The sequence below is a fragment of the Erithacus rubecula genome, assembly GCF_903797595.1.
Source record: "Erithacus rubecula genome assembly, chromosome: 8".
NCBI classification, from domain to species: domain Eukaryota; kingdom Metazoa; phylum Chordata; class Aves; order Passeriformes; family Muscicapidae; genus Erithacus; species Erithacus rubecula.
The window spans coordinates 13,589,517-13,616,601 of NC_136659.1; the positions used below are offsets into that span (position 1 = coordinate 13,589,517).

Here is a 27,085-nt window from a genome sequence, read left to right on the forward strand (position 1 = left end):
TCCCCTCTTTGAAAATTACCCTTTTGTTATCATTCTGCACACAGGTAGCTGGAGGCTGTCAGGAAACAGCTCCACATTGTCTTCTGTGGTGCTGGTTGAAGATGAACTTTTAAAGCACAGTTTACAAAACAATGTATGCTTTGATACACAACAAGGCTAAACTGAGCTAAACCAGTGTGAGGATTGGTATTCTCTTCCAGCCCCACCACACACTCTGCAGACGTCCTGTGAGATCAGCAAGAAATCAAGAAGGACATTTTTGATTTATACAGCAGCAGTAAAAACAGGAAGAAGCTTGCAAACGGTAATAAAATGCCTTTCACCAATTACAACTTTCCAATTACTACAAGATAAGAAATGTGGTTTTCTGAAACCTTAAAGCCTTCTAAGTTACAAGCATAAGTTTATCCAAAACCTGCCTAGCTTTTGTGCAGGACAAATTTATGCAACTTATTCGAATAATAATTCACATATAGAAAACACATGCCTTAAAACTTCTGGAAGATAATTTCCCCACGGCTTGAACTCCAAGAAGGTAAAAATCCAATTTAAGTCCGCCATTTCACAGTGATAAACAGAAACAACCAGAGTTTTAACAAGGCCATCTTAAAGGTGTCATGTAAGAAAAGCGAAAATCTATGAAAAACACTCCTGAAAAACAAAATAAAGGCCACAAGTTTGCAGAGGCTAAGCTTATGCTCCTGAGCTCAGCCCATTGTAATGCAGGCCTGTGAACTGCTGTAGCAAGTGCTCTAGCAGTCACTCACCCACACTAATGAAAAAGAAGTCCTTTGTGCCTATTCAATCAAAAGTAGCTCAGAGCACCTGAAATCAAAAATACTTCCTTGTTCCTTCCCTAAATACCTCTGGTTTTCACTAAAAAAAACAAACCAACCCAACCCGGCACAATGACACACCACCCTTCAGGCTCCATTCCCTTAAGATCCTCTCGGCACAGTAAGAGCTGCTACAGCTCCTTGCACTTTAAAAAAAGGACTGCCAGGCAAGGGCACTGGAGCGTTTCTAACAGGTACTGAAAATAACCTCAAAACCATAACACTAAACCCATCTCCCATGAAACAGCCAGAGGAGAGTTAGGTAGTTGTTTGTTTTGGTTTTTTTTTTCTTTTCCAACATAGTTAGCACAATGTTAGAAAGGAAACAAAAAAATTTGCTAAATAAACTCATTGCACTGGTCCCCAGTATGCACTGCAATACTGTGATTAAACACTACCAAACAATTATCAAGATTCCCATGGAGCGTTAACACGTGCAATATGGATGTATAAACTCCAGCAAGGCTGTTCTTGGAGGTGGTGGAAAAAGCTCCCAATTCACCACCTTCAGCACTGAACCACACTGAGGCAAAGCCAATAGCCAGGGGGGGATCTACTCTGATGCCTTCTGACAGACAGCACCTTCTCCAAGGCAATGATGTGAAAAGAAAACTACAGCCAAAATCTACACCAGCCTGGGACAGGATCTTGTCTTTGATATACCAAATTGTCTGGAAATTATAAGAACCTTTTCCAGTCTCTGTGAAAACTGATTAAATAAATAATAAACTCTAATACACTCTTATTTTTCAGTCTGCCTATGCATGGATGTCACAATAAATGTTTGAACCAGTATAACATTTTTTAGATCCATTAAGAAGCCAGGTAGTACTAGTCTTACAGTGAGCTCTCAATTAAATGAAAACATTTTACACAAAACTGGCACTGAAGTCATCCCAACAAAGTCTTCAGCCCTGTGCCTTCGGAATACAGGCACACTTAACAAGATTTCAAATCAAAACTATTTATGTATTTATATAAAGGGTTTCTTTTAGATTTAGTAGTAACTTCCATTTCTACTAAGGCTTCAGGCAAAGAATTGGAAGGGCAAAGCTCAGTAGAATTATACAGATATGTTCAGGAAGTATTAGTTGCTAAAAACAAAAGCTGGATCCACCCGAGGCTCTTTGCAGTGTCACATTCCATGCTCTAAAGGCAAAAATTCCCTGCAGGGCAGTTCAGAGTCCAACTATCAGACAAGCCCGACTTGTTCGACAAGCCAGTCGTTTGAAGTCATTAAATTTAACACGCAGCCATCAAACAGCCAGCCGGGTCTGACTCCTGAGCTAGCTCTCAGTCAACCTTCAAAGTGGATTTGAGCTCAGAAGCACAACCATAAAATCTCACTGGCACTGGCATTATCATAACTAATCCCCCATCCCCAAGCATTTTATTTAAAATATGAACAATCCTTTGGTGTCAAGGTTAAATCAGACTTAAAAAATCTAACATTAGGAAACTAAACATGAAACATTGCCTTTAGATCACTGGTGAGTTTACTTATCTTCAAAATAATTGAAGTAGTCTGCATAATGCAGAATTGCAGAACATTTCTCAACACTGTTTGAAATAAACTATTCATTTGGGAATTAGAAGATTTGTGTTAAGGGAGCTCTTTCCTCTTCATGTTTTCAGACATAAAAGGCTACATTTCCAGCATGAGAACTCCTAGCAGCCTTTACTCTGAAACATGACAATGCTCAGGCTGTATGTGAACCTTTCATGTAAAATGCCAAATTAAAATATGAAAAGTTTTTTTATAGCAGCAACATTGCAGTTAGAATTAGTCAAAGACTTCAGGATATAAACCATTCTAAACAGGTATGACTGCCTTGATAAATTCAATCAATCAATTCTAATTGATTGGGGAATTACCTTTGGGCACAACTTTTCCTTATAATCATAATACTGATTTTTGGATCAGTGGATCCAAAAGAAGAAAAGGCAAGTAACTATCAATCTCTGTTTTCAACATCCACACAAGCATTCTGTTCCATTTCCAGAATTAAAAGCAAAAAGGGATGGAGTGGTGATGCTTTGTATTATAAATGGCACTTGCAGTGAATCATGATAGAAACAACTATTTTGGGACAAGTTAAAAATTCTCTTTAGCATAGGAATTTATACCAAAATAAGCCTATAGCTGCCAATCATGACGAAATGTAGTTCACAAACTTTAAAGTTAAGTTTAATATTTTTCTTCTCTTTTCAAAACAAACAAAAATATTTTTAATCTTCTAGTATTGCCTTAAGTTAAAGATAATCCAAGCACTTTTATTCATTTTCCTTTTTACTTCAGATCTTCAACAAAACTGGAAAAACATGATGAATGAGTTTTCTTACTAAAATAGAATAAAGCCTCTACTTTTCTTTCTCTTACCTTTTTTATTGTTGCTGTTGTTGTTGAAGGATGATACTATTACAGCCTTGTAGCTTGAAACTAGCATGTGACTGATGCCATCCATGGGATAAACCTAATTAATGTGAACTCAGATTTTAATGTCCTCACATTTGACAGAAAGTACCACTAGGCAAGCCCCATATACAAGTTGGTATTTCAGCTTTCTGGAGTCCACTGCACAGAGCACTTATCAGGAATTTACCACACTGTAAGAAATTACATTCTATTAGCATTCAATTTTCCCAAAGTTGGCATAGTGAACCAACTGGAAGCTGTATTTTAAGGGGAAGAAGAAGCATCCTAAATAATTCAAAGGCAACTAAAATAACATGATGTCAAAAAGCCTACAGTGCCAAGACTAGCCTGAAATTAATGAAAATTCAAAGTATACTTTAGGAAAGCTTTAGACTTTAACTCACAATTTAAAGCTCCAAATTATGCCATTATTTTACATGGGAAAAAGACTGAATTTTAGCACCAACACATACCAAGTCAGCTTTTGCCCCACTGAGTTTTTAACTTTCAAGGTAGTGCAAAAGAAAGTTTATCACACACAGAAAGGAAGCAGGATGGTGCTAAAACAGCAAAACATCAGCCTTTTTCACTGTATCAACAGCTAAACATTGTCTAGCCATGTCTTCCAGCAGATAAAGGTTGAGAAGTCGAGCATAGCTTAGCCAAAAAAAGTCTGTATTTACTTCAAAGTGTCATGTGATTACACCAAACTAAACCAGAACAAATTTCTGTATTTTCAGCTATGGATTTAACTATTGGGTATTGCCTCCTGTGTCACCTGGCCCTACTTAATGTACTGAAGCTGAACTATACACTGAAGGTATAATTCATGGATACACTGAAGGGGTATAATTTAAAAATCCCAAATCTACTTTTCAAAAGCACACTTAAAAAAAAAAAAATCTCAGAAACCATGGCATAGCAGAGTATGGGTTACTTCTGAAAATGGTGTTTGGCATCCACTGCACTTCTGCTGGTTCCATTTTTAAATGATCAGCACAACTAACTAAAGCTAAATTTCTGTAAATAACACACTTGTTTTCTATACCTTGCTTTACTCCCAAGAGCTTTACACATCCACTACATATTTAATATCATTTATTCCCATTTCTTACTAAAGGCAAATGCAATCCTCATTCATAAATTAGATTATCAAAACTGCTTTAAGTATCAGAGAATGCATCAACACACACAAACATCTTACCAGCACAGAAAACTCACAGCTAATGCTTAGATTTGCAGGTACTTGGAAAAGCCCGAGATATCAAACTTAAGACAGAATTTAGGAGAATAATCAAATACAGTTTTCATTTCTTGGTGTTCCCTGTTGTATCTCCCATCACCCTCCACTGCAGCCTCCCATTTAGTAGCAGATAAATTTGAAAGGTTAGACTTGAGAAAACTGGTGTTTTTTTTTTTTTTTAAAGGTGTTTATCTGTACTGTTGAGATGTGTGTGTTTTGATATTTGTCCCCCTATTCACATATAATTACTTCAGCAAGAAAAGCTCAGTAATTAGAGAAGCTCTTCTCTTTTCTACAGCAGCTGTTTAACCTTTCTAAAGCCTGTAAATATTTTAACAGTATCTATTGACAACATTTGGATTCAGGCCTTAAGCTCCAATGCTGTTCAGTGGGCAGCTAGCAAGCCTTTCTCTTATTTCGGCAATCACCACAAACATACTGCATATTTGAGCTGATTAGGCAATATTCATTTAACAGGACACAAGTTATCCCCAGATTGGCCCAGATGACCAAGTTAAAAGAGCCATAACTCAGACACATGCAACAATGCAGGATTTGTTAAATTCACTCTATATCAGAGCATCAATACACTGAATCAGAAGCCTGTGTCAGTAGCTGTGTGATATATCATTCCATTTAAGTGACACACTTTCCTTCAGAGCTTGTAAAATGTTTTGGTTTTTTTACATCTTTGCAAGTTTAGATTTATCTGCAACCTGAATTCTGCATTCTCAGTATCAGTCTTTGGTCTGTGTCTGAATAGCCACCAGCACAAGGTCACCCTGGCCCATAATTAAGGAAGGAAACAGCCACTCAAGAGACTGATGTATCATATCCTCATGTCAGTTATTTATATGAAAAGTTCTATATTTGTAAATATGAGAATTATGTTAGTTCTTGGACTAGGAGACATCTCTTTAAATAGCAGTTAATTCAGAATTGAAGACCAACTGTTGTTGTTTATTATATCCATTCTTAGTTCAGCCTCTTGAATAGAGACAGAGCAAAGATATTTTTACCACCCCATGATCACAAGTGATTTGTGGCGTGGTCTACAAGTTACACTCCCTAGGAATGCAGAGATTTACTTAAAACAACTGACAGAAAATATATCCTACATAGCAATTCCTTATAAAACTTCACTCACTAGTTTCAGCAGAGGCATGAATTTACATGACAGTGAATTATGAAAAACTACTTTCACTGCATCTAACTGTAAACTGAATACTTCTTTTTAAAAATCTAACAAAGGCAATATATAGCAATGTGATCTGCATCACTGACAAGTCAGCAACTGCAAAAGAAGGAAGACAAGGACAAGCTAAGTCAGGATGAGATACATTTGGGATGCAAAGGTCAGTGTTTCACATGGGACTTACAATTCAATGTCAAGAGTTATTGTATTCTTGTTGAATTACATGCTTCTTACCACAACAAAACATGACTTGGCTAAACCCACATTTCTTTGAGAAATGATGTTACAATATTAAATGAGAAGAATATTTATAGCATATAGATATCCCTCACTGAGCCAGAGAGAAAACCACAATATATTTATCTCAATACAATCATATTTTGTAAAAACAAAGGAGAGGTACAGCACAAAGCAGGAAAGCACCACACTTCTGCTGCTCTTAACACAGCAAGGGATGTGACTGTCTCAGCTCTCTGCATTAGTAAAGACCAGATCACTATGATCAGCTAACACACAGAGTCCTACCTGTATCAATGACACTAAGGATGAATGTTCCCTCTTTAAAATGTGAAGCACACTCCAAACTGAGTAAAGAACATTCACACCTTTCCCTTCAAATCACTCTGTCATCACAGAGGAAAAGGCAGTGTTTGAATGAAATCAGGGCTATATTGAAGACAAGAGTGTAAGAAAAAGCTCAGAATCATTGTAGTATCTTGAAAGCTGAAGATTTTCTGTGCTATCCATATGGCAGTTAAGTGTTTGTATTAATGCCTTTGAAACTCCTTTTGAAGGCATCTAGGATCTCTTATTTTCATAGACTAGAAAAATCTCCATATAAAAGGCTATCTGCAAACTTTCTGAATAAAATCCAAAATATCAGAAATCCTGACATGCTTCATGTCTAAGAGTCTGAAATACCTACCAGAACTGGAGATGAACTACAAATGGCTAAAATCTTACAGGTAAGACAGAGGTTGAATCTTCTTAATTTGAATCTGCAGCAAAAGTTACTTCAGAAGACTATGAAACAGAAATAAATGTTCTATACTGATATACAATTAATATCTAATAAAAGGTTAATCAACTAATATTACAATAGCAATATTACCACAGTAATATTACAGTCAGGATGGTCTAATGTTACAAGACAAAACTGGTAGATTACCTCAGCCACATAAACCCAAAGAAGTCACAGACACATGAAAACATGTCCTTTTCTCCTACCTAATGGAGCTCTTCTCCTGCTGTACACTTACACTAGTGAAGCATTTTCAGGTATCTGCCCTGTATGCTCTTATGTAAGAAGTGTTCCATGCTCCTCTCTAGGTTATTGAAGGCTTTGAACTGGTATTCAACTTTTTTGAATGAAAATTCTTTTGCTATCTATTCTATACAATTCAATTATCTTAAAATGCTCACATTCCAACATTTGGATGAGAAGACAGCAGTTTATAACCATATCAATATTTAAGTAAAGACATTGCACATTAACAGTTCACTCAACAGAAAAAAAATTCCCCAACCACTAAAACCATTTGAAACTGAAAATCATCAGGAAGTTAAGGTGTTAAGGATGTTAAGTGCCTTAACAAGGCATTCTTTGCAGAAACTTGAACATAACAAATTTTAAAAAAAAAAAGAAGGAAAAAAAACCACAACCACAAAACACTCAAGACAAAAACAGACTGTGGATAATACAACATGGTGGTAACAATTCCAGTCACCCGAATCTAAATTTTACTAAATCTAATGAAGTTTTAAACTGCTTCCATGCAATTTGAGAAGCATTGTAAATCAAATGTGGCTACTACTTTCATCTGTAATAGACTAATCTGTAGCTTTTAAGGAAACAGAAGGAGGGAAAAAAAAAAGTTCAAAACCAAATCCGAGCCGTAGATTAAAAACTTGCAGACGAAAAACAATTGAATACCAACTGAAACCAAACTCTTGCAGACATTCAAACATTACCTTAAATAAACAAAACAAGAAAAAACCAACAACAACAACATACAAAAAAACCGCCAGAAAAATTAAGCCACCTCATACATGGCGCCTTCCAAAGCTGCTTCTGCAGAAGCCCTGATTAATGCTGCTGTCTGCCCAAATCTCCCAATTCCTCAATTGCACAGGAGGCAATGAAAATGGAGAAACGCCTTCCTAAAGATACTGTGCACAAAACTAAGTGTTGCAACTGACGCTTGATGCTGGCGGAGATGTCAAGGGATCACAAAGAACAGAGTCACGACCCAGGATAGATAGTAAGATGGTAACACAGCATTATGTAGCTTGAAAGCTGTGAAAAGCCTTGCTGCTTTAGGGTGCTGTATTTAAAAGATTATCATGAAGCACCCGATTAACAAAAGACAAGACTATTAGCCACAATCTGAAGCATCAAGGAGTAGCATGGATTTCACTATTTGTGTAGCTAAAAAGGCTGCAAAAGCTAAAGCCACGTATTTGGGATTTGTGGCACAATAAATTCCTACTTTACTCAACTGTAATTCTCCAGCCGTTTTTCTAGTTTGAAGAAATCGCCTAAACTTTCTTTCCCAGGATGTCCTTCGGGGACAAAGTCATTGCAGTGCAACATACTGGGCAGTTCCAGGTATAAAGAACTTTCCTCTAAACCACTATATCCTGTCACTGGTAATTACTGCTACACCTTCTCACTGTGCTAGATACTGTGAGAACAAAGCACAATATACAGAAGTTTCCAAGTGAACGGAACAAACTAATTTACATTAAGGCTTCCCACATTTCACATCCCAAGATGGAGACGTAGCTTCATCTGCTCTTAACTTCACCAAGTTTAATCCAAGACTCTAATTCTGGATGTCTGCCTCAAGCAGAATAAGATATCATTTTAACCTGAACCAGTTGAGAGATAAGGAAAAAAACTATTTTGTGCCTAACCCTTCTTGAAAAACTGAAGACTCCCCTCTTCTGAATCACTCCAGTTATCCTCCTATTTTGAAAATACTCTATTTAATTTTTAAAATATGTGTTTTGTTACTTAGGAAAAAAGCCCCTATCATCAAACAGATTCATTCAATCCTCTCTTGAATATACAGGTCTGCAAGAAAAAAAGGCCAAAAAAGTCACTGATAGCTAATGAGGAAACCAAATATATGAAAAGATTATTTTTTTAAATAGCCCATCCTCTGCCACCTGAGATTTCAGTAGACTGTGGACACACATCATTCCCATAAAGAAACTGAACATCCCCCAAGTGATCTAAACTACGTATTTTAAATAGCATTCCTTCATGCAAACTTCCTGCTATGTGGACAACAGGGAGGTGGACAGCATACAATCTGAATTAAAGGTTTCAGCAAAGGGGGAGTAGGTCCAAGACAGACAAAACAACATGGGAGGGAAGAGCCAAAGAACAGCCGAGCAAAAAAATTCAGAACTTGGCTCATCTCTGCGGCCTAAGTGTCTCCCAAAGCTGAGTCAAGCCTAGATTCTTTGAGTGTATTCCAAATGCATTTGTTCCTCTCACATCGATGAACTCACTGGCAAAACATCCATCTTCTCCAGTGCTACTCCACTTCCTACTGCCATATTCATTACTGCACTGGTTTAAAAGGCAAAGGTTCAACCCAGCAGATGATCCGCACTCGGAGCAGTAAGAACTCATACAGTGCTGTTATACTTGCACTAGCTGTCACAACACAGAGGATTAAGGCTGCACAAAAATTAGGAAACAATAAAATTAAGACAAGTATTTATGCACTTGTGTTAAATGGTCTGTACTTAATATCTCACATTCTAAGCTCTTGAGATGGGCATTCTCTAGAAATGAGGTGGGAAGAACAAGGGAAGGACTGTTCTATCCTTAATGTCCTACCGGATTGGAGACTTAAAGAAACTGAAATACAAACGAAGCATGAGACTGCAAAAAGGCAAAACAAAAACCAGAGAATAAGGCCATCTAAAGCTATCCTGGCCACTGAGCAACTGTATGACAGTAAATCAGTCCTCTCCTCCACCTTCACTGCTATTTTTTTGTATGCTAATTATTTTACAGCTACCTATTCCAATAATATGCAATCCAACTTCTATACACACTCCAGCAGCTATTAGGACGTGTGCTTTAAACACATCAATTGTTTTACACTGTAAAATACAAATGGAGACAAGACAGCATTTTTGTATTATTTCTGCCAGGCGAAGGAAATTCATCACTAATGGAGTATGTAGATATGGCATTAGCCAGCAAAGCCAGACTCTGGAGTAATTTAATAAATATGCTCTTTGAGAAGGGTTTTGCAAATAAAGTTTAAATGAACTGAACCTGTTCAGAAATCAGTAAGTACAAAGCTAAATACTAGGCAGCACTGAATTAAATTAATGCAGTACAGCTTAATGTGCTACAAAATGAAGAATTATGTAAACGTATGCATTAATATATATAGCTACAATAACTGCTTAAATTGACACATGAACACTGCAATTCTCACCTCAAAAAGACCAAGCTGAACAGCAAACCATAGGATGAGGCTGTCTAAGAAATGCAATTACATCCTTACAGAAACTAACCATGTCTATGCAACTTCCAAGAAAAAAGATGTTATAATTTAAACATCTGACTACCAAACATGAGAGGATAAGAGTAAATAAACACAGATATTTACCTTATTGCAGTAAAGCATCCAAAGCTCATACAGCCTCTCTCGGGATGCCATTCCTCCCCTTCCTCTTCCCGTCGATCCCAGCTACTTTTCTCTTCAAGATCCTACCATGCTCAGCTCCCAGGTGCTCTTTCCACAGTTTTGCTTTATTATTAGTTATATCATAACCCGAGAGGAAAACAAATGACAGGGTCTCAGTCTCTCCTTTTCGAGTAAACAACGAAGTGCAGCACAATCCACTGCAGACAAGTGTCAAGCATGTCCGTTCTTCGCCAGCGCCGCTTCTGTTTTAATCTCTGAAAGTGAAAACATACCCTTCAGGCCTTTGGTGGAGGGAGGAAAAAACAAATCCTCACTTAAAGCCCACAGACAACCCGGGGAACCGGGCGGCGGCAGGTCGCACCGCTTGGCTCTCTGACATTATTCCCCTTTGAGGAGAGTTCTGGAGTTTAATGTTCGCGGCGCTTTCTCGCCTTTGCAGGGGGGAAGCCGCAGGGCAGACGAGCGGGGCCGCCGGAGCCCCGGATACCGCCGCTGCCGCTCCCGGCCCGGCAGTGACAGCCGCTGCCACCGCCCTTCAGCCCCGGCTCCCGGGCTCCGCGGCCGCTCCGGACCCCGGCGGGCCCCGCAGGCCAGCGGCTGCCGGGCAGAGCCGCGGGACGCGACAGGAGCCCCGCGCTGCTCCGCCGCCCGCTCCCGGCCGGCACCGGCCGCTCCGCGCCGCCACCTACCGCGCCACGGCCTCCCCCGGCGCCCGCCGCGCTGCCGCGGCCTCTCCCGCAGCCGAGCCGGGCCGCGGCGAGTGGCGGCCGGGCGGGAGGGGCCGAGCCTCGCCACATCGCCCGCCCCGCCCGCGCTCCCGCACACGCCCCGGGCCGCGCCGAGGGGCGGGGAAGCCGTGGCGCCATCTTGGCTGCGGGCAGGGGCAGGAGCAGGGTCACGGCAGGAGCAGAATCACGGCGGAACAGCCCATCCACAGCTTGCGGCCCCTCCGCAGCCTGCGGCCCCTCACCCTCAGAGCTGGCGGTCCCTCGGCCGCACCAGGAGCGTGCCCGTGAAAAGTCAGTATCGCACCTCAGGAAACCTCCGCTCTGCTTTGTTTCATAAGTGATAGAGGTTACCAAGCTCATGCAGGTGTTTTGCATATGCTCCAGAGAGGCCCGCTGGAATACCTGCGGAGCATGGGTATATCCATACATCCAACCGCTGCCCCTGTAAGGCAGCCCCTACCTTGTATGCAGAGCTTGCATAGGACTAAGGAACCAAAGTTAGATTCCATCCAAAAAATTAGATTTCCAAAGGAGAAATGTAAAAAGACATCCCTCAGCTTGCTGGTGGCCCTGCCTGAGCCCACCAGCCTGTGCTGACCAGCCGAGGCACTGCACTCCAGTGGAAAACTTTACTCCTGCTCCTTCAATAGCAGGATCTTTGCATGCTTCACAGGGCACTCTCCGGGGAATGGGCTTCCCTCTGTGTCCTGTTCCCTTGAAAAGTGAGGCTGGAAATAAATGTGTCAGACTCCAAAGCAGGGAGGAGGCAGTTTAAGGAGATACGAGGCATCTCTCTAGTTTGCTGGGAGAATCAGAGTCCTGCAACTTTTGGCCACAGCCCTGGATCATCTCCTCACTGGGATTCATACAGCTTCATGCCATGAAGCATTACCATTCATTACACAACTGATTACTTTCAGGGGATTTTCACACCTTTGCAATGATTAAATACAAGGTTTGGAAGTATTGACTGTGAGATATCATTGTAGTGTCTGCTACATTAATTTTTTCTAGGGATGGATAAGTATCACCAAGAGGCCAAAGACAGATTGAGATATGCTCCTGCAACAGGCCTTTGCATATTTGTCTTGTTTTGAGAAGATCACTGAAGTTTCCCTGGAGAAATTTAAGAGCTGATTTGTGCTCAATGTTTCATGTGGATCATCACAGTGGGAGTGGTAGAAGTATCTTTTACTGCAATATCTAAACATAGTAGCTAGCACGGATGGAGGGGCACTGACAAAAATTGACTGTAAAATTATTTTTAGTTGTGTGATACATGTGCTCTGGTACTTGATGCTAGCCGCAATATTCTACTGCCTTGAGGATGTAACATAATTTTTTCCATCAAGAAAAAAAATAAGAGCTTAGAGTCTAGCTCTGTCCCCAGGGCAGAATCTGCTGTGCTTAAACCACACTGGAGCCCCTTCGGTGAAATGTGTATAGTCAAAAAAGAGAGCCTGTCTCCTCCCTGAGAGACTTACCTCAGGGCTTGAGTTACTGCTGGGAGCTCCTCCCTACAGCCGACCTGCATCACCTTTCTAGCAAACGCAAACCACTGTTATTAGGCCCTTCTGCAGTAATTCAATAAAAGGTAGCTCTTTCTAGCAAGTCTTTTGAGTTACAGACTCTTATAGCTTTTTTTTTTCTTTTTTGCATCCTTTTCTAGAGTAAACAACAGCTTATTTCAAATTTCTCTTACAACTTGCTCCCTCTGAAAAAGTCAGGCCCTAGCAAAGCCATATAAAATCCCAATCCTCCCTTCAGATATTGCTCTGCTTTTTTGCATTACTGACTCCTTGTAAGAGCAGCTGCTCCTACACACACCAGACCTGCAACAACCTTCAATGAAGCAATAAAAAACCATCCTCTGATAGAAATGGTAGACTCCTCCCTGGCTAAGTGCTGCCACCCCCGTAGTTCAGATGCTCCCAGACTATAAAGCAGCCATTTTCCATTCTGCTGGAGCTGTAGCAATGTAGTTATTTTAGTGGTCCTAGGCAATCAGTGCTGCTTGTGTAGGCAGTTCTTGCCTTATATAGGTGCTCTAGATGGTAAGTAAAGTGCTTGTGGTTTGCAACAGAACAGTCTGTTCCTATGTCATTCAGGGTGAGTGGTCTCCTGGTGTGACCTTCTAGAGGTTTTCCTAAGCCAGGTAGCTTAGGATCTGTAAGGTCATTGAGGTAGCTTTGAGATGTCTGCATCACTGGGTGTATGTCAAGTTTAGTCTCTTCCTGTACAGACAGACATTCAGAATTTGCTGTGAGTTTTTTCTTATGTATATATATGGGTAATAAGGGGAGAGGTCAGTGGAAAAAGGTGGGTTACAGGTTTGTCTCTGCAGTTGGAGTATAATTCTTGATGAATTTATATTTCAGTGCACTTACCTACATGAAGACTCAGCAAAGAATATGGAAATCAAAGAATGGAGGAAGATATAAAGAGAAGCATTGCCAGCTATGGATGGGAATGTTTATGGATTGCTTCAGCTGTGAGATAATTGTTAGACTTTTTATTGCCTGCTCTTCCATAATTATGCATCAATTATTTCATGGACCTTAAACAGTCAGGTAGGCAGTGCTCATTAGTATTTCACTGTCCTTAGCTGCTGTTTTGTGGTAACTGTTTACAACAGTGGTTGTTTCTCATACTTTGTTTATTACTTGTGGGTTTTAATGTCTCTCATCAGGAGCTGTAAATTAGTCATACAGTCATTTTACTCTGGAATTAATTTGTTTGTCAGCAAGTCCAGGTAACAGAATGGGTAGAAAGAAGGGCATAGGTAAGGAGAAGGCATTAATTTTGTGTTAAGGAAAGATTTAACAAAAAAATGGACTACTCTGGATTGAAACTGAGTCCAGGAACCTCTGAAGTGGCAAGAAAAGCCACACACCTTATAGTACTGTTTTTGTGAAAGTCTGCTTATTTTCTGTGCATGCAAATGAAACAGGCAAACATCTGTATTTGACTTTTAGATATTTTCAGGCCTGTTGTTTGGTCCTAAGGTCTCTACTGAAACCAAGCCCCAGACCAATAGAAAATCATGCTGAGATGAATGTATGGCAAAGCTTTTAGCTGAGCTTTTTCTTGATGTCTTAAAGCTAATGCTTTGTTTAGCAACAATAAAGACCTGAAATAGAAATGGACTTAGAAAATAGCTTAGAAATGAACCTAGCTCTTAATTCTTCCACTTTTTTTTTTTTTTTTTTTTTTTTTTTTTATTTTTTTTTTTTTTTTACAAACAGGATCTTGCACAGAAGCAAGAAGTAATCTTTACAGTGTAAGTAAACAAATGGCTGTGTGGCTGCATGTAAAGTTTCCATTACCAAAACACCTTTCACTGAATGTAAAGAAAAAAGACTTTTTGGATGCTAGTTTCTGGACATTCAAGCCAAAATAACTTAATATCGGATTTGGCGTGGCTATTGAAAAGAGGCAAACTGGTCCTTGTAAGATTCCAAGATCTCTGTGATGACATTTTACTGAGGGTGATTTGAATTTCTCTGGCTATGATTGCCAGATGAGTTTGCAATTATTCTGTTAGGTAAGCCAGCAGTATGTTTCCTTCTGTTACTGTATATTTGCTTTGTACCCCAGGTAATTCAGAGCTTGTTAGCTGTTCCTAAAATTTGAAAATAGGAAGGAATTTGTTTGCCCCTTGAGATATAAACTGGTATCTAGAGATTTTAGTTACTTTCTTTCAAAGTGTTGGAGACTGGACACAGTTAAAGCTGGGGGGTGATGGTCTGGCTAATAGCATTAAGTCCCCCTGCCTGCCCTGCTTTCAGATATGCGTGGTTAAGCCATTCACCAGACTTAAATTCAGAAAGGAATTTACCCCAGGGTAGCCTGGGACCCTGGCGAGTATTTTTGTCCTTGCCTGTCCTTTCAGCTTATTTCCACAGGAGGCCTTCAGCATAATGACTCCACCGTTGTCAAAGGCTCAGGCAGTGATTTGATCTCTTCTGCTCCCTTTTTTGTCATATGGGCTCCCTTATCACAAGCCTTAAGTTTGCAGCTGTGCAAGGAATGTTCTTGTGTGGGTACCTCTCAGAGACCCTTTCAGACTATATAGATAGCATGTGTTTATATACTTTGATCTGCCTAGGTTCTCAAAAAATAAAAATTCATGGACAGAGTTGAGTCCTAGAACTGCCCCTTTGCTGTCATTTAGATTGGCTATGCAAGAGCTAACATGTAGATTTGTGCTATAGTATCTTTCTTTTGCAGATGCTTGAAGGCACCAGTTGTTACTGCAGAAGATATCATCATAAAATTGTTCTGCTTTCTTCATCAAACTGACTTCTCATTAAAAGTAAGCCATCATTTATTGTAAAATCTTAGAGCCAAGGATCAGTGAAGTTACCATACTTGCACTTCAAATCATTCTGCTTTAGTTAAGAGGGTATTTAATGAATTATTTCATTATGTTGCAGTGCTCAGCAGCATGAGTTACTCCTGAAACAATCAATATGTCAGGAGAAAAACAAAAAAGCAGCAACAAAGACTGAAGGATGTAGGTATTTGTAGTCTGTTGATCTGTTTGAATTTAATTCCCTCTTAGCAGGGTAAGGTTGTTTCAAGGATGTCTGCTATAGCAACTTGGAGCCTAACTTCTCTTGGTTTGGGGAAGAAGGCAAAGAAGAGAAGTAACTAAGAGAAAATAGGCTTAGGAAAGCTCTAACTTTGACTAGAGGTGAGGTTATTGCAAAATATTAGTACTACAGCCTCCCAAAAATTAGATGTTGGCTGCAAACACACTGCTTCTGAGTGGGATGTGAAACCAAAGGTGTGCCCTTATGAATATCCCAGGGACTTGGCTAGCCTAACTCCTGAGCACAGAAGGGGTATGAATGATGGCTACTGTTGTAAAACTTGAAATGGAGTTTTAAAGATTCCACAGTGTAGTGTAAACAGTGTGCTGTTGGAGTACGTGAGAGACTTGTGGGGGCCCACTTGCACACTGAGCTGGTTGTAGAATCTTTAACATAATGGGTCTCTCTTTTGGTTCCTAACACCAGGCCCTAGGGAAAGCTGCTACTTCTGTGCTATGGAGGGTCAACATGAGTTCATGCCTCCAAATGGTGTGAGGTCCTGGCTAAACAAAAGAGCACAGTGTAGGCCTTGAGCTGGAAGTAGGAGCAATTCAATCCTGTACAGAAATCTGGATTTAATGCCAACTGGTAGCTGGAACTATTGGGCACCAGGACTGTTTTGTTTGTTGGGTGTTTCTTAATCATGAAGGGAATAAGCAACTGAGAGATTTATTTTGGTATCTGTAGCATTTCAAATAGTCATTGTTGGAAATAATTTTATTAATAAGCCTGATAAATACTGTAAATGCTTTGCTCTCTCTTAAGCCATCCAGTGTCACAGCTAGAGGCTTGGTATGTGGTATTTCCATGATGATACTATTTGCTGTCAGCTTGCCAGTGTACTCACAGAAGAAATACTTCTGTGAAGGCCATTGTTTTCATTGGGCAACTGAAAATGAAAGGTACATCCTTTCATCAATTCAAGCATGGAATTAGTCCATGGGCTCAATTACAGGTGGAGTTCAGGATTTTCATAATCATAAATGAAGATTTTTTTTTTCTCTAAGGTCTGAAAGTTTATTGTTGCTGTGGTTGTTTTGGTGTTTTGTTTGTTTGTTTGCTTTTTTGTTTTTGTTTTGTTTTGTTTTTTTACATTGATGCCCACACAGTGCCACATTGATGCCCACAACTTTGTGCCTATTTCCTGCTCCCAGTCCTGGGTTCCTAGAAATTTTCTACAATGTAGAAGATGGAGAAAGGAAAGAACAATTCTGCTGTATCCAAGTCATTCTGAAGCTTTACATTTCTTAATGATACTGGACAAAAACAAGACTGTTCTGTCCAATCCAAGTTAGCCCACTGAGCACTTTTAGGTCTGCTGGACTACCATATCTTAGCAGCAGTAAAATCTAGTTAGAAATATTAAATGTTGTTTGGTGCTATTCCTTACATTTGTTTGATACAGGTTATTTCAGCCTTATTTTCCTGACATCTTAAAAATCTAAGAGGATATAAACTTTAGGTCTCTTTCAGCAGTTGAAAAGCTAAGAGGGAAATTAGCCAGACAGAAAACATAACTGAAGTATTTTTTTTATGTCTAATTGTTTTAGTATTTGAAAACTGTCAAGTATACTATATTTCTTTAGTAAATATACCAGAGATAGATAATAAAACAACCACCTAAGGTTTCCACTCTGCATCTTTTATTGGTAGACCAACTAAATAAAGATGTTGCAGTAAGTAACAATATGTTAATTGCTGTCTGGGGAACTGGTCTCTATTTTATTCCTGCTGAAGACAAATGAAATATTTTGATTTCCTATTCTAAGCAGACAAGCAGATATTGTACCTTAACAGTTGCATTATTTTGCAAATCTAGTTTATCTAAGCATGATAACACACATATTCCTTACACTGTGCAATTCTCATAAATCCACAATATTAGATATTTGTGAACAAGAGAAAACTTGCTTTTTCACACCTCTGCCCTGAGAGCCAAGTTGTTCATGCTCCATTTCCCTCTGGCTGAAGCATGGTGTTTTTATGTACACCAAACATTTACAGTAGCTGAACAGCCTACTTCATGCAGTGAAGGACAGGCAGGAGGGCAGAGATAGTGTTCTATGTATAAAAGAAAGGACAAGAAGGGCAAAGAATAGTTCTGTTTTCCTATCTAGTGTTTTCAGGGAAAGACTGGTGAGGATCACTAACAGGCTGTTACTGATGGGTCATATGAGTGTGAAATGGCTAAATGAAGTCTCTGACATTAGCAAGGAGAGATGTGAGTTTTAAGCAGTCTACCTCACTGCTGTAAAAGTTGCTTGGCTTTATTCAAGGACTCCATTATCAGAATGTTTGCTAGGCAAGACAAAATCAAAGCCTACCATTTCAAGCCAGTATGAAGTGATTTAAAATTAAACACATACCAGATAAAGTTGCAGTGTCCAAGTTGTTTTCTTCTGTGCTCTCTGTACTGCTTTCTCTTTCTCCAGAACTTTGCTGAAAAACAGTAATATCCCTGCTAAGTACAGATTTGGGATCTACTCCTAGATTGAAAACTTGTGAAATAGAGAACTTAGATGAAAGAATCAGACCTTTCCCATCACTTACCAGAGTATGGTAAGTGTACGCTTACCAGCAATATGCAGTTTAACCTTTAACACTTATTTAACTTCTCATTTAACTTATGAACCACTTATGAACCACTGGCTGATTGTGAATATATTTTAAACCTATTCCTCCTCTCTCCTAAAAATGTGCAAGAAATCAGATTTCCTTCTAGATTGCACACCTTTAATTTTTTTGTAGTACTGAAGAAAGATTTGTTTGAACCAGGATCTTGGAAAGCATTCACTGTTTATTTAGGATGAGAGCAGTAACTCAGTGTGAGTCAGCCAGCCTCTGCAGAGACAATTTTTCGCATTTACTGTACCACAGTCAAGAATTCTTCTCTATTCCCTAGGTTTCAATAAATACAGTCTGCCCTGAATTTAGGCATTTCATACAAGATGCAAGAGCCATCTCAGGCATTGAGAGAGCAGCTCTCAGGGAGATGGATGTAGCCTGGGACAAATATCAGTAAGACCCAACATTTGACCTTGGGAGCTTTTCTTTTTTATGGAACTGAATTCTGGGAAACAGAATTCTGCAATTGCAAATAGCAAAAATATAGAAAATACAGAAGTTTAACTGATTTTAACATTACTAAACAAGACAGACATACAGGAAAAGGAGCAATGCCAGCTTTTATGCCTATTTCTGAGAAATTGAATTCTGTTCTGGAGATGGGATTGCAAAAAGATTCACTCTTTGGAAACTAATAGAAACGGTTTAATTCTTATCCATAGGGAAGAGCTCAGGTGTGCCAACAAAAGGGTATGATCACACGTGATAGCAAGTAAATGGAAGATGCTTTGTGATTTGAAGAAATGCAATTTGTGAGAACTCTGTATCAAGACAATAGGAGCAAATATATGTAATTTGGGCATGATATGTGGCACTTTCCAACAGCTTCTGTTGTAGGTCTGTTCCTTTCCTTCCCTACCCTGTGCTGATTACCACTTGCCCAAGTTTGTCCCATGGCAAACTTTCCTTTTGTGACAGCAGATAAATTTTGCTTTCATTTCAATACTTTGTCACACACTCTATCCTAGAGACAGGAAAAGTATACATCTCACGTGGTGGTGTAAGCCTTTGCCTACTAATCCTTTGTATTGTGTACAGATTTTAACACAGATATGTGAGGAGGAAGTAGTGATTAAAAGTTTCAGTCTCTTCCTGGTGTGTGATTAATTGCAGCATCCTGGAAGACTATAAAGATTGAAATCAAGTGGTTCTTACTAGTTGTTTATCAGTGTGTCTGAATGACTGACTAACATTGTAAATCAGTATGTGTCACTTGGTTCAGTTTTTCCCTTTGAAAGTCTGTTTTAAAATTCAGAGGGAGAAAACAGCATTAAACTCAAGTTGCTCTCTATCTGGAGCTCAGAAGGATTGTTGTTTAATTCTAAAGCAGAGTGCTTTAACAGCAAAGCACAGATAGGAGCCTAGAGAAAACTGTATTCCTCCATTTTTAAACTTTTCCTCTGGTTTTTTCCTATTTGGTGCAGGGTTGTAACAACCCTTGACTTGTTCTGGGCTGATTATCATTTCCTTGCACCTAAATCTTTGACTCTGAAAAACAAACTGTTTCATGGAATATGCAAATCTAGTTATAAAAGTGACTAATGTCACCAGTAGATGAAGCTCCAGATTGAAACAAACTACTGCACTCAAAAACTACATCTATAATCTTATGTATTTGGGGGAACTCACTCAAGCATGTGAAGACCTTGTCAACAAGATCCATTAGTAACTTGGCACACAGATGAACACCTTCGTAGATCTAATTTATTTAAAGGAGCTCTATTTTCAACTACACAAGCCTCCACCTCCAATGGAACAAAGGAGTGTTTGTGGCTGTAAGGAGGGAGGGCAGGGCACAGTTTGGGAGACTTAGTGGAGCACAGCTTTGCTTAGGTTTCAGGCCGGAGAAAAGGGCTTTCAGTGCTGTAGTAAGAAAGGAAAGAGAAAGACAAGAGTGTCTTCTGGGGAAATAGATGGGGGAAATATGAAACCTCCACCTTCACAGCCTTCCATCACAAACCACTTCTCCGATGTTTTTTAAACTGTATCTATATTAAATGACACAGGCTAATGTGCACTCACCATTTTCAAACAGTTTAGATACCCTTCTGTCCTCTTTAGTATATTTAGCCCTTTTGTCCCAGACTGTGTTGCCTCAGACTGCATGCCTTTATCCTGTTAGATTTCCTTGTCATGATGTTTGTTTGCCTGCTTTATTTGACTTGCTGTATTGCTGCTGTTACTGTAAGTATGCTGTTCAGGATTTGATATTTGTCTGATGGCATGTCCCTGTGAAAGGCCATGAAATCTAGCCCTGGAGGCCTTTGGCAAACACACCACACACGGTTCACTTTAATGGACAACATGTTTAGCACTGGCAGTGGAAATACCTGTGAGGAAGAACCTGGTAGATCACCTCCATAACAGCCTGTCTGGGCTAGTTTCTGTTTTGAGGACCTCTAAGCACTCTTTCAACCATGACTGCCCTTGTGAAGCCAACACCTTTAACAGCATTTTTGAGAGAAGGAGTAAAACTGATTTTCTCCTGGCTTTGGTATTGCTGTTGCTGCCAGCTGGCTCTCAAAGATATATAGTCCTGTGGACTTATATTATTTTCCAACCTGACAAAATTTATGCTTTTCAGAACAGATTGGTTATATATTTGTCCAACAGATAAACCAGTCTGGGGAGAAAAGATATTTTGCTTTTCCATGATTGATGCTATATGTTTCCACATGACATCTGGCTAGGAAAAAGCTCTTCACCATAATGAGTGAGAATTTTCAGAGTAGCTAGAGAATCAGTAGTGACTTGTCTTAAGACTACCATAGCAGAAATGAGGGAGAAATTTGTTCTTGCTTGCATGGGCAGTGCTCTAGTAACTCTGGCTGTGGTGTAAAGGCTCTGACTCACAAACTTGTGTGGAGCAATTTAAGAGGTTAGAATCTATAGTTCAGCAGACGATATGTCTGTGCCTCAGCTTCTGTGTTATCCAGTCAAGCATGTTAGCTGAAACCATCTGATTTCAGTGTCATAAACTGGGCTATGAATTGTGACAGAGAGTTGTCACCATGAGTTCTACTCCTGGAATCAGCTTCTGGGGTACAAATTTCTGCTTAAATTACCAAAAGAAAAGATGATAGTGGCCTGTTCAATTCCTCACTTGCCCCTTTTCCATGATTTCAGGTGCTTAAGAAGAACAGAGCCAGAATGGCCTCTTACCTTTCCCACTATGGGTAGTATTGCAGTGCAATGGTAGGCACCAAATGTATGCATAGGTACACCATATGATCAGAGGTCTCTTCTGGGTCCTGTAGAAGAAATTCATGACTCTGCATTGCATCTAAGCTCTGAACTCTATTCATTACTTTCTGCATAGCTGAAGAAAGAGTTTGAAGTTGTTTGACTAATTGATTTGGTCACTGAAAGACCTTTTTGTTTTTCATTCTGGAGACAATATAACTCAGGAAAGGAGGAATTTCCAGTCAAGGTAGCAGAAGGCTATGATTCACCAATCCTGTGGTGCACACACAAGCACCTCTCAGCTCTCTAGCTCTGGCTGTCTGAACATGCAAGCAGCAAACCATATGATGTGCTGGGCTTGATTTTTGTGTGTAGACAATCAGATGCCAGCCAACCAACAAGGGAAGGTATTGCACTCTGAAAACACTGGGTTTATTAGCATAAGTAAGTAATAATATAGTAAGTGTAACATAGTACAATAGGATTTCTGTTGCTTACCTCTTAACTTCACCAGTTTTATCTAAAAAAACACAAAGTATTAGCCAAAGAAAAGACCATGGCGGTAATTCTAACAGCAAAGTCGGCACTGGAATAACAAGGCTAATCACCTATTTGTTAGTTTTACTGTTTATTTCATTACAGGTCAGTGAACAAAAAACAGTCATGAGATGTTAATCTCTCTCGCTGTTTAATCTTAACCACCCCCTCATCATTGTTCTCTCACCGGCTCAGCACCAATATCCCCTCCTCCCCTCTTGTAATGACCTCATTTCAAAGTACAATTTCTCTCTGATTTGTCTTTTAAGGGGTCAGACTGATGCTGTTTGAGTTGGGATGAAATTTGCTCAGGTCCTGTCACTGGCTGCTGCCTATGGTTCTACTGAATTTGTTTCACTGGAGACTCACCAGTTAATTTGTAATTTGTGAATATATTGAGCTGTGATTAGTGACAGCCCATGTAGAGAATGGGGAGTGTTGTTAGGCAGCACAGCATGGCCATAAGAAGTAAACCATTAGAGAAGTCACAAATGGGGATTGGAAGAGAGACTTCAGTGCTACTTGGCACTGTAGGGAGATGCTTTTTCTTTAGCTGAGCCCTTTAGCAAAATAAGAAAGCAGAATGGTTAAAGGGGAGAGCAAAGAAGCACAGCCCACATCATCCTGCACAAAGCTGGATTGTGTATGGGAGTTGCAAAGCACTGTGGAAAAGGGAAAGTGTGTTCCCTGCCTCTGAAGTGCTGCATCCGCTCATTGTCTCTGTAAAAGTAGTGTAGTGCATTGAGGAGAAGTAGTGCTGGAAGAATGTAAGATCCCAACACACTGGCAGGAGGAAGCAGGAGAGAAATGGCTAATGGAAGAAGAATGGATGTCTTAGATGCATGATATAAGGGTGGAAAGGAAGGAATGACTGTGAAGATTTAAAAACAAACAAAACCCCAACTAAAACACAACTCGCGAATGTATTACCAAAGCCAAGGCAGAAGACATCAGTTAGCTCACCTACAACTAAGTGAGGTACATGAACTCTAGGTCTTTGTTATGTCTTTGCTTCATTTGCTTTCCTCACTTTTGAGTTTGTTCCAGGCTTCCTTGGAGAAATTCCTTGGTTTGCTTCTGTAGCTCCCTGCAGGATGCAAATGTTAATAAGCACAAGCACAGCAGGAAGGGCTGAATCCATCAGGAGAGATGGGGACTGCAAGGAAGATCAGCTTCCCTCCTGCTGTGTGACATGTAATGCACGAACTCAGGGCTGTGGGGGAGCCCCCTTACTCTAGTTGAGCAAATCCAGCACTACTTCTGGAATGTTTTCTTAGCTCTGTTGCTTAGTGGAGCAGTGGTAAACAAAAGACTTTAGCAAATCATGGACAAATAGAAAGGCAGAACCTATTTCATGAACATGCCAGACTAATTTGACACTGCTGGGTTCTTTATGGAGTCAGGTTTTTTTTTAAATTTCTTCTAAAAAAGGCTTTATTTTAACCTAAAAGTGATGGTTGTAAATGTTTTGGGCTTCTTTTCCAGGGATATTAAGCAGAAGAATGCTTTCCATGTGTATATTACTGGAGTTGACTTTCCAGCTCATGAGCGACACCTCCTGCCAATGTCATGCAATCCAATTTAGAATTGACATTCTTTAGTGTTACTTTGAAACATCTCATGTTAAAGAGAGCTGAGAAGGGTAGACAAAACTGGGAGAGTTTGCAAAAACTGTTTTACTGGCTTGTAGGAATTCTCCACACCGACTTTGTCACCCTGTTGCTTTTCTCTGGTCACTGTGTCCAGTTGCTTGCGGTCATTTTTAGCTCTCCTTGCTTAAAGAGGGCCTTGCTTTTGACGTGCTGTTGGTATCTGATACTTGATGCCTTGAGGGGGAGAGAGAGCCTGGTATCACCATGGGCTTATAGAGGGCCACCAGGCTGGTTTACAAACCTACTGCATGGGCCCACTTGCAATACATGGTTGGAAGAGGGTCTGGCTTTAAATTCTTTAATGTTCCTGAAGTTACTCTCATTTTTACTGCACTTGGAAAAGAAACAGGCAAGATGTAGGCGGCTCTCACTAGCCAGCAGCATAAGTGACCTTTGCAAAACTTCTAATATTAGTCCACGCTTTAAAGCAAGCAAATAATTGACAGACATAAAGGCTGATTCTACTGGAAACATGTAACCTTGTTTACCTCTACTTGAGGAAAATGCACGTTTTGCAATTGTCATGAATTTCAGGAGCCTGAGCTAGATGCCATTTTTAGGCTACCATGACAAAACTTCTACATCCCCCTCAACCCCCCAAGAGAATAGGCACAGCCCAAGGTCTATGCCATCCTTTCCATGTGCAGCTGCTGGAGCTCAGCAGGCTGTAACTTGGTGGCTCTAGTGGGCCAGGTCCTGCTGCCTGGTGTTCCCTTGCCTTGGCTTTGCAGGAGTTGGGTGAAATGTGCTCACTTTGCTTCCAGGCATGCTCTGCAGCTTCAGGGGCAGTTAGCATGGCAGATGGATGCAGGGAAAGGTTGAATGCAGTGGTCCTGAAAGGACAACAACTCATAGACTTGTATACCTGCAGAAACTATGGGCACAGTCTCTGGTCAGCAGAGGCTAGGTGCTTCAGCAGTCATGGTGGATAAATGAACACCATTTATAGTGTCCATCTGAACTGCCTCAAAGGTGTGACTTGGGCTCCCTAAGTGTCTATACATCTTAATAAAGCTAGCACATGATTACAATGAGATTCAAGCAAAAGCCTCAATAATGATGGGGGATAACAGGAAATCTCCACCAGTTTACTTCAGTGGGAGAAAAAATACCCACAGAGACTGAATTTTCAGATGGGCTGGATTCTAGCTCTTTGAGTCTAGGACTCTTAAGGAAGCATAAGATGAGTTCCAAGAGTCACTGTTAATTTAAAACAGTATATTTAACCTCTAAAATGAATTAGGACTTTGCAATATAAAGTATCCTTGGCTTCCCAGCTCATCAAAGCACTTCCATTCCTTTCTCATAGAGTGGAAATTATCTTTAGCCCATGATTAAAATGAAGCAGTGCTGTTGGCTGAAACTGAAACTGAAGAGCCTGGTAACATTGGCTTATCTTCTTCTTCAGAAACCTTGTGATCATTAAGGAAGTATCTCTGAATCCACAAGGGGCAAGATCTAGGCAAGTGGGCAGTAACATGGGCTGAGCAGAAATACTATTTCTCTTCCTTCTTTTTCTCTGTTTGCACAACATCAGAATATAAATCAATGCTAAAAAAGCCCCATCTCTCCTCCTCCCAAAGGGAAAAAAGCCCACTAAAACCCAAATGCAAACTCAAATACCCCACCACAGGAAATAGCATGAGTATCTACTGGAAACCTTTCAAGGAAATATAACTCCTCTGCAGTGTATGGTAAACACTCAAAACAGAGATTTCTAAAAATATCCTGGGTTGGAAATTCATCAAGAATAGTATTCCTGTCCATAAGAAGCAAGGCTGTAAAAATATACAGTGTAGCATTCACAACAAAAAGAGGGACAGTTGATTCACCCACTTATCCCAGGAGCAGAGAGGAAGATCCCTCCTTCTAAATAACTTTTTGTGAAATGCCCCTACAACTAGTGACATTTCTAGTTCTTGATGTGGAAGAATTCGGCTAAGAGAGGTTACAGCCAAGGCTATTTTGATGCATGTAATTGTGAGCTGGAATGAGCTCTAGCACCTTCTGGACACTGGGTGTCAGTCTGTCACTAATATTACAGCTAATGTCTCATGTCTGAGACTTAAAAAAAAAAAAAAAAAAGTTAAGTGCACAGAAACACTGTGAATTATATGTGAATCATCTGCTGTAGTCTGACTACAATTCCACATCAGCTTTAAATAGCTCCTTAGGAAACTTATAAATTATATGTTACTGAAAAAAACAATCTATATATTCCAATACAAATATTTTTTCATTATCGAGCTGGGCCATAGAGGATACTTTCTTGTGATCTGAGTAATGTATTAAAGATTGTAATACCTCTCCTACTTTTTAAAGAACAATTCTATGACTAAAGAGATATTGCTAGGGAAACTTGCTTTGAACAGAGGCAAGGCCCTTGTGAAGCAGGTAGTATCTCTTTTCCCAACTCCATACTAGTAGTAATTAGTGCATAGTGTGGGAATGATCCTGTGTAAACCTCATTGTGGCAAAGGTGCAGGATCTGGATTACATTTTAGTGTGGATATCAGTAACTGGACTGCCTTTTTCATGCCTCACTCTGGCACACCGTAAGGTAGAGGAAGTGGTGGTGAGTAGTTTGACTTTTTGCTCTAAGAGAAAGTTGGAACTCATTTGCTATTACTAATGGGGTAAAAGGGCTAATTACTTCAGTTTAAAATATAGCATATTTTTTAAAAGGCAAGATATAGAATAACTTCACTTTTACAGATGTGCTGAAAAAACAAGTCACTCACTTTTGCAGAGCTCTGCCAGTGTGTTGCTGAGGGCCTCATGCTGTAAATCTCGAAGATCTCTTCTATAGGAATGCTGTTCTGTGAAGACAGTTTAGAAGAGAGGTTCAGCTCTCAGAAGTAGTATTCTTTCAAGTGAATGCATGAAATCAAGCTGATATCCCCTTCTCTGAAACAGCTCTCACATGAGCTCCTGGTAATGTTTCATACTGTTAGTAGGAACCCATTGATCTGGTCCTGAAACTTGCTTGCCATTTTGCACTTGGCTGAGACAAGACATGTACATGCACAGGACTACCTACTGAAACTGCCTAAGGCACAGCAAAACTTTATGGCTGCTTGACAAACATGAGATGCATTTGTAATATTTGCACCATCTGCATACTGTACTTTCAATAAACAAAGACATTCTAGGTACAGGGACTGTTTCTATTCCATCTGCCATAGGATAAAAGATTCTTCTTTCTTGGCCTCTTACCATTAGTATTCCAGCATATGAAGATAATATCATAGCTTCTCTCTCAATTCGGTTGGGATATGTGTATTGATTGTGAGCTACAAAATCCCTGTATGGTGTTTTGAACAAGAAGATTATTAACCTGGTGTTATAAATACAAAAAATAGTCCTGGGCTCAATTCACTGCAGCATTTACTCCAT

The 27,085-nt window shown here is 39.9% G+C and overlaps 2 protein-coding genes across 5 annotated transcripts in view; both read right to left on the reverse strand.

Annotated features, from left to right (window-relative positions):
• NBEAL1 (neurobeachin like 1) overlaps positions 1 to 11,177 on the reverse strand; it is a 76,865-nt gene extending 65,688 nt beyond the window's left edge. For 3 of the 4 annotated variants that reach the window (XM_079310937.1, XM_079310936.1, XM_079310935.1), the window contains exons 1-2: positions 11,059 to 11,177; positions 10,331 to 10,623 (exon numbers count right to left, since the gene is read on the reverse strand). In XM_079310937.1, the coding sequence (XP_079167063.1) occupies positions 10,331 to 10,381 (51 nt within the window). In that variant the 5' untranslated portion in view covers positions 10,382 to 10,623; positions 11,059 to 11,177. Of the gene's footprint in view, positions 1 to 10,330; positions 10,624 to 11,058 lie in introns of those variants that run through there. The other variant, XM_079310938.1, reaches the window with a different exon arrangement.
• Positions 11,178 to 22,023: 10,846 nt separating this feature from the next.
• On the reverse strand, positions 22,024 to 27,085 carry LOC306804259 (uncharacterized protein C2orf80; the record flags this gene model as incomplete). Its single annotated transcript, XM_079310586.1, has 4 exons — positions 22,024 to 24,554; positions 26,431 to 26,508; positions 26,906 to 26,993; positions 27,081 to 27,085. The coding sequence occupies 4 exons, from the start codon at positions 27,083 to 27,085 to the stop codon at positions 24,279 to 24,281; spliced, it is 447 nt and encodes a 148-aa protein (XP_079166712.1). The 3' UTR covers positions 22,024 to 24,278.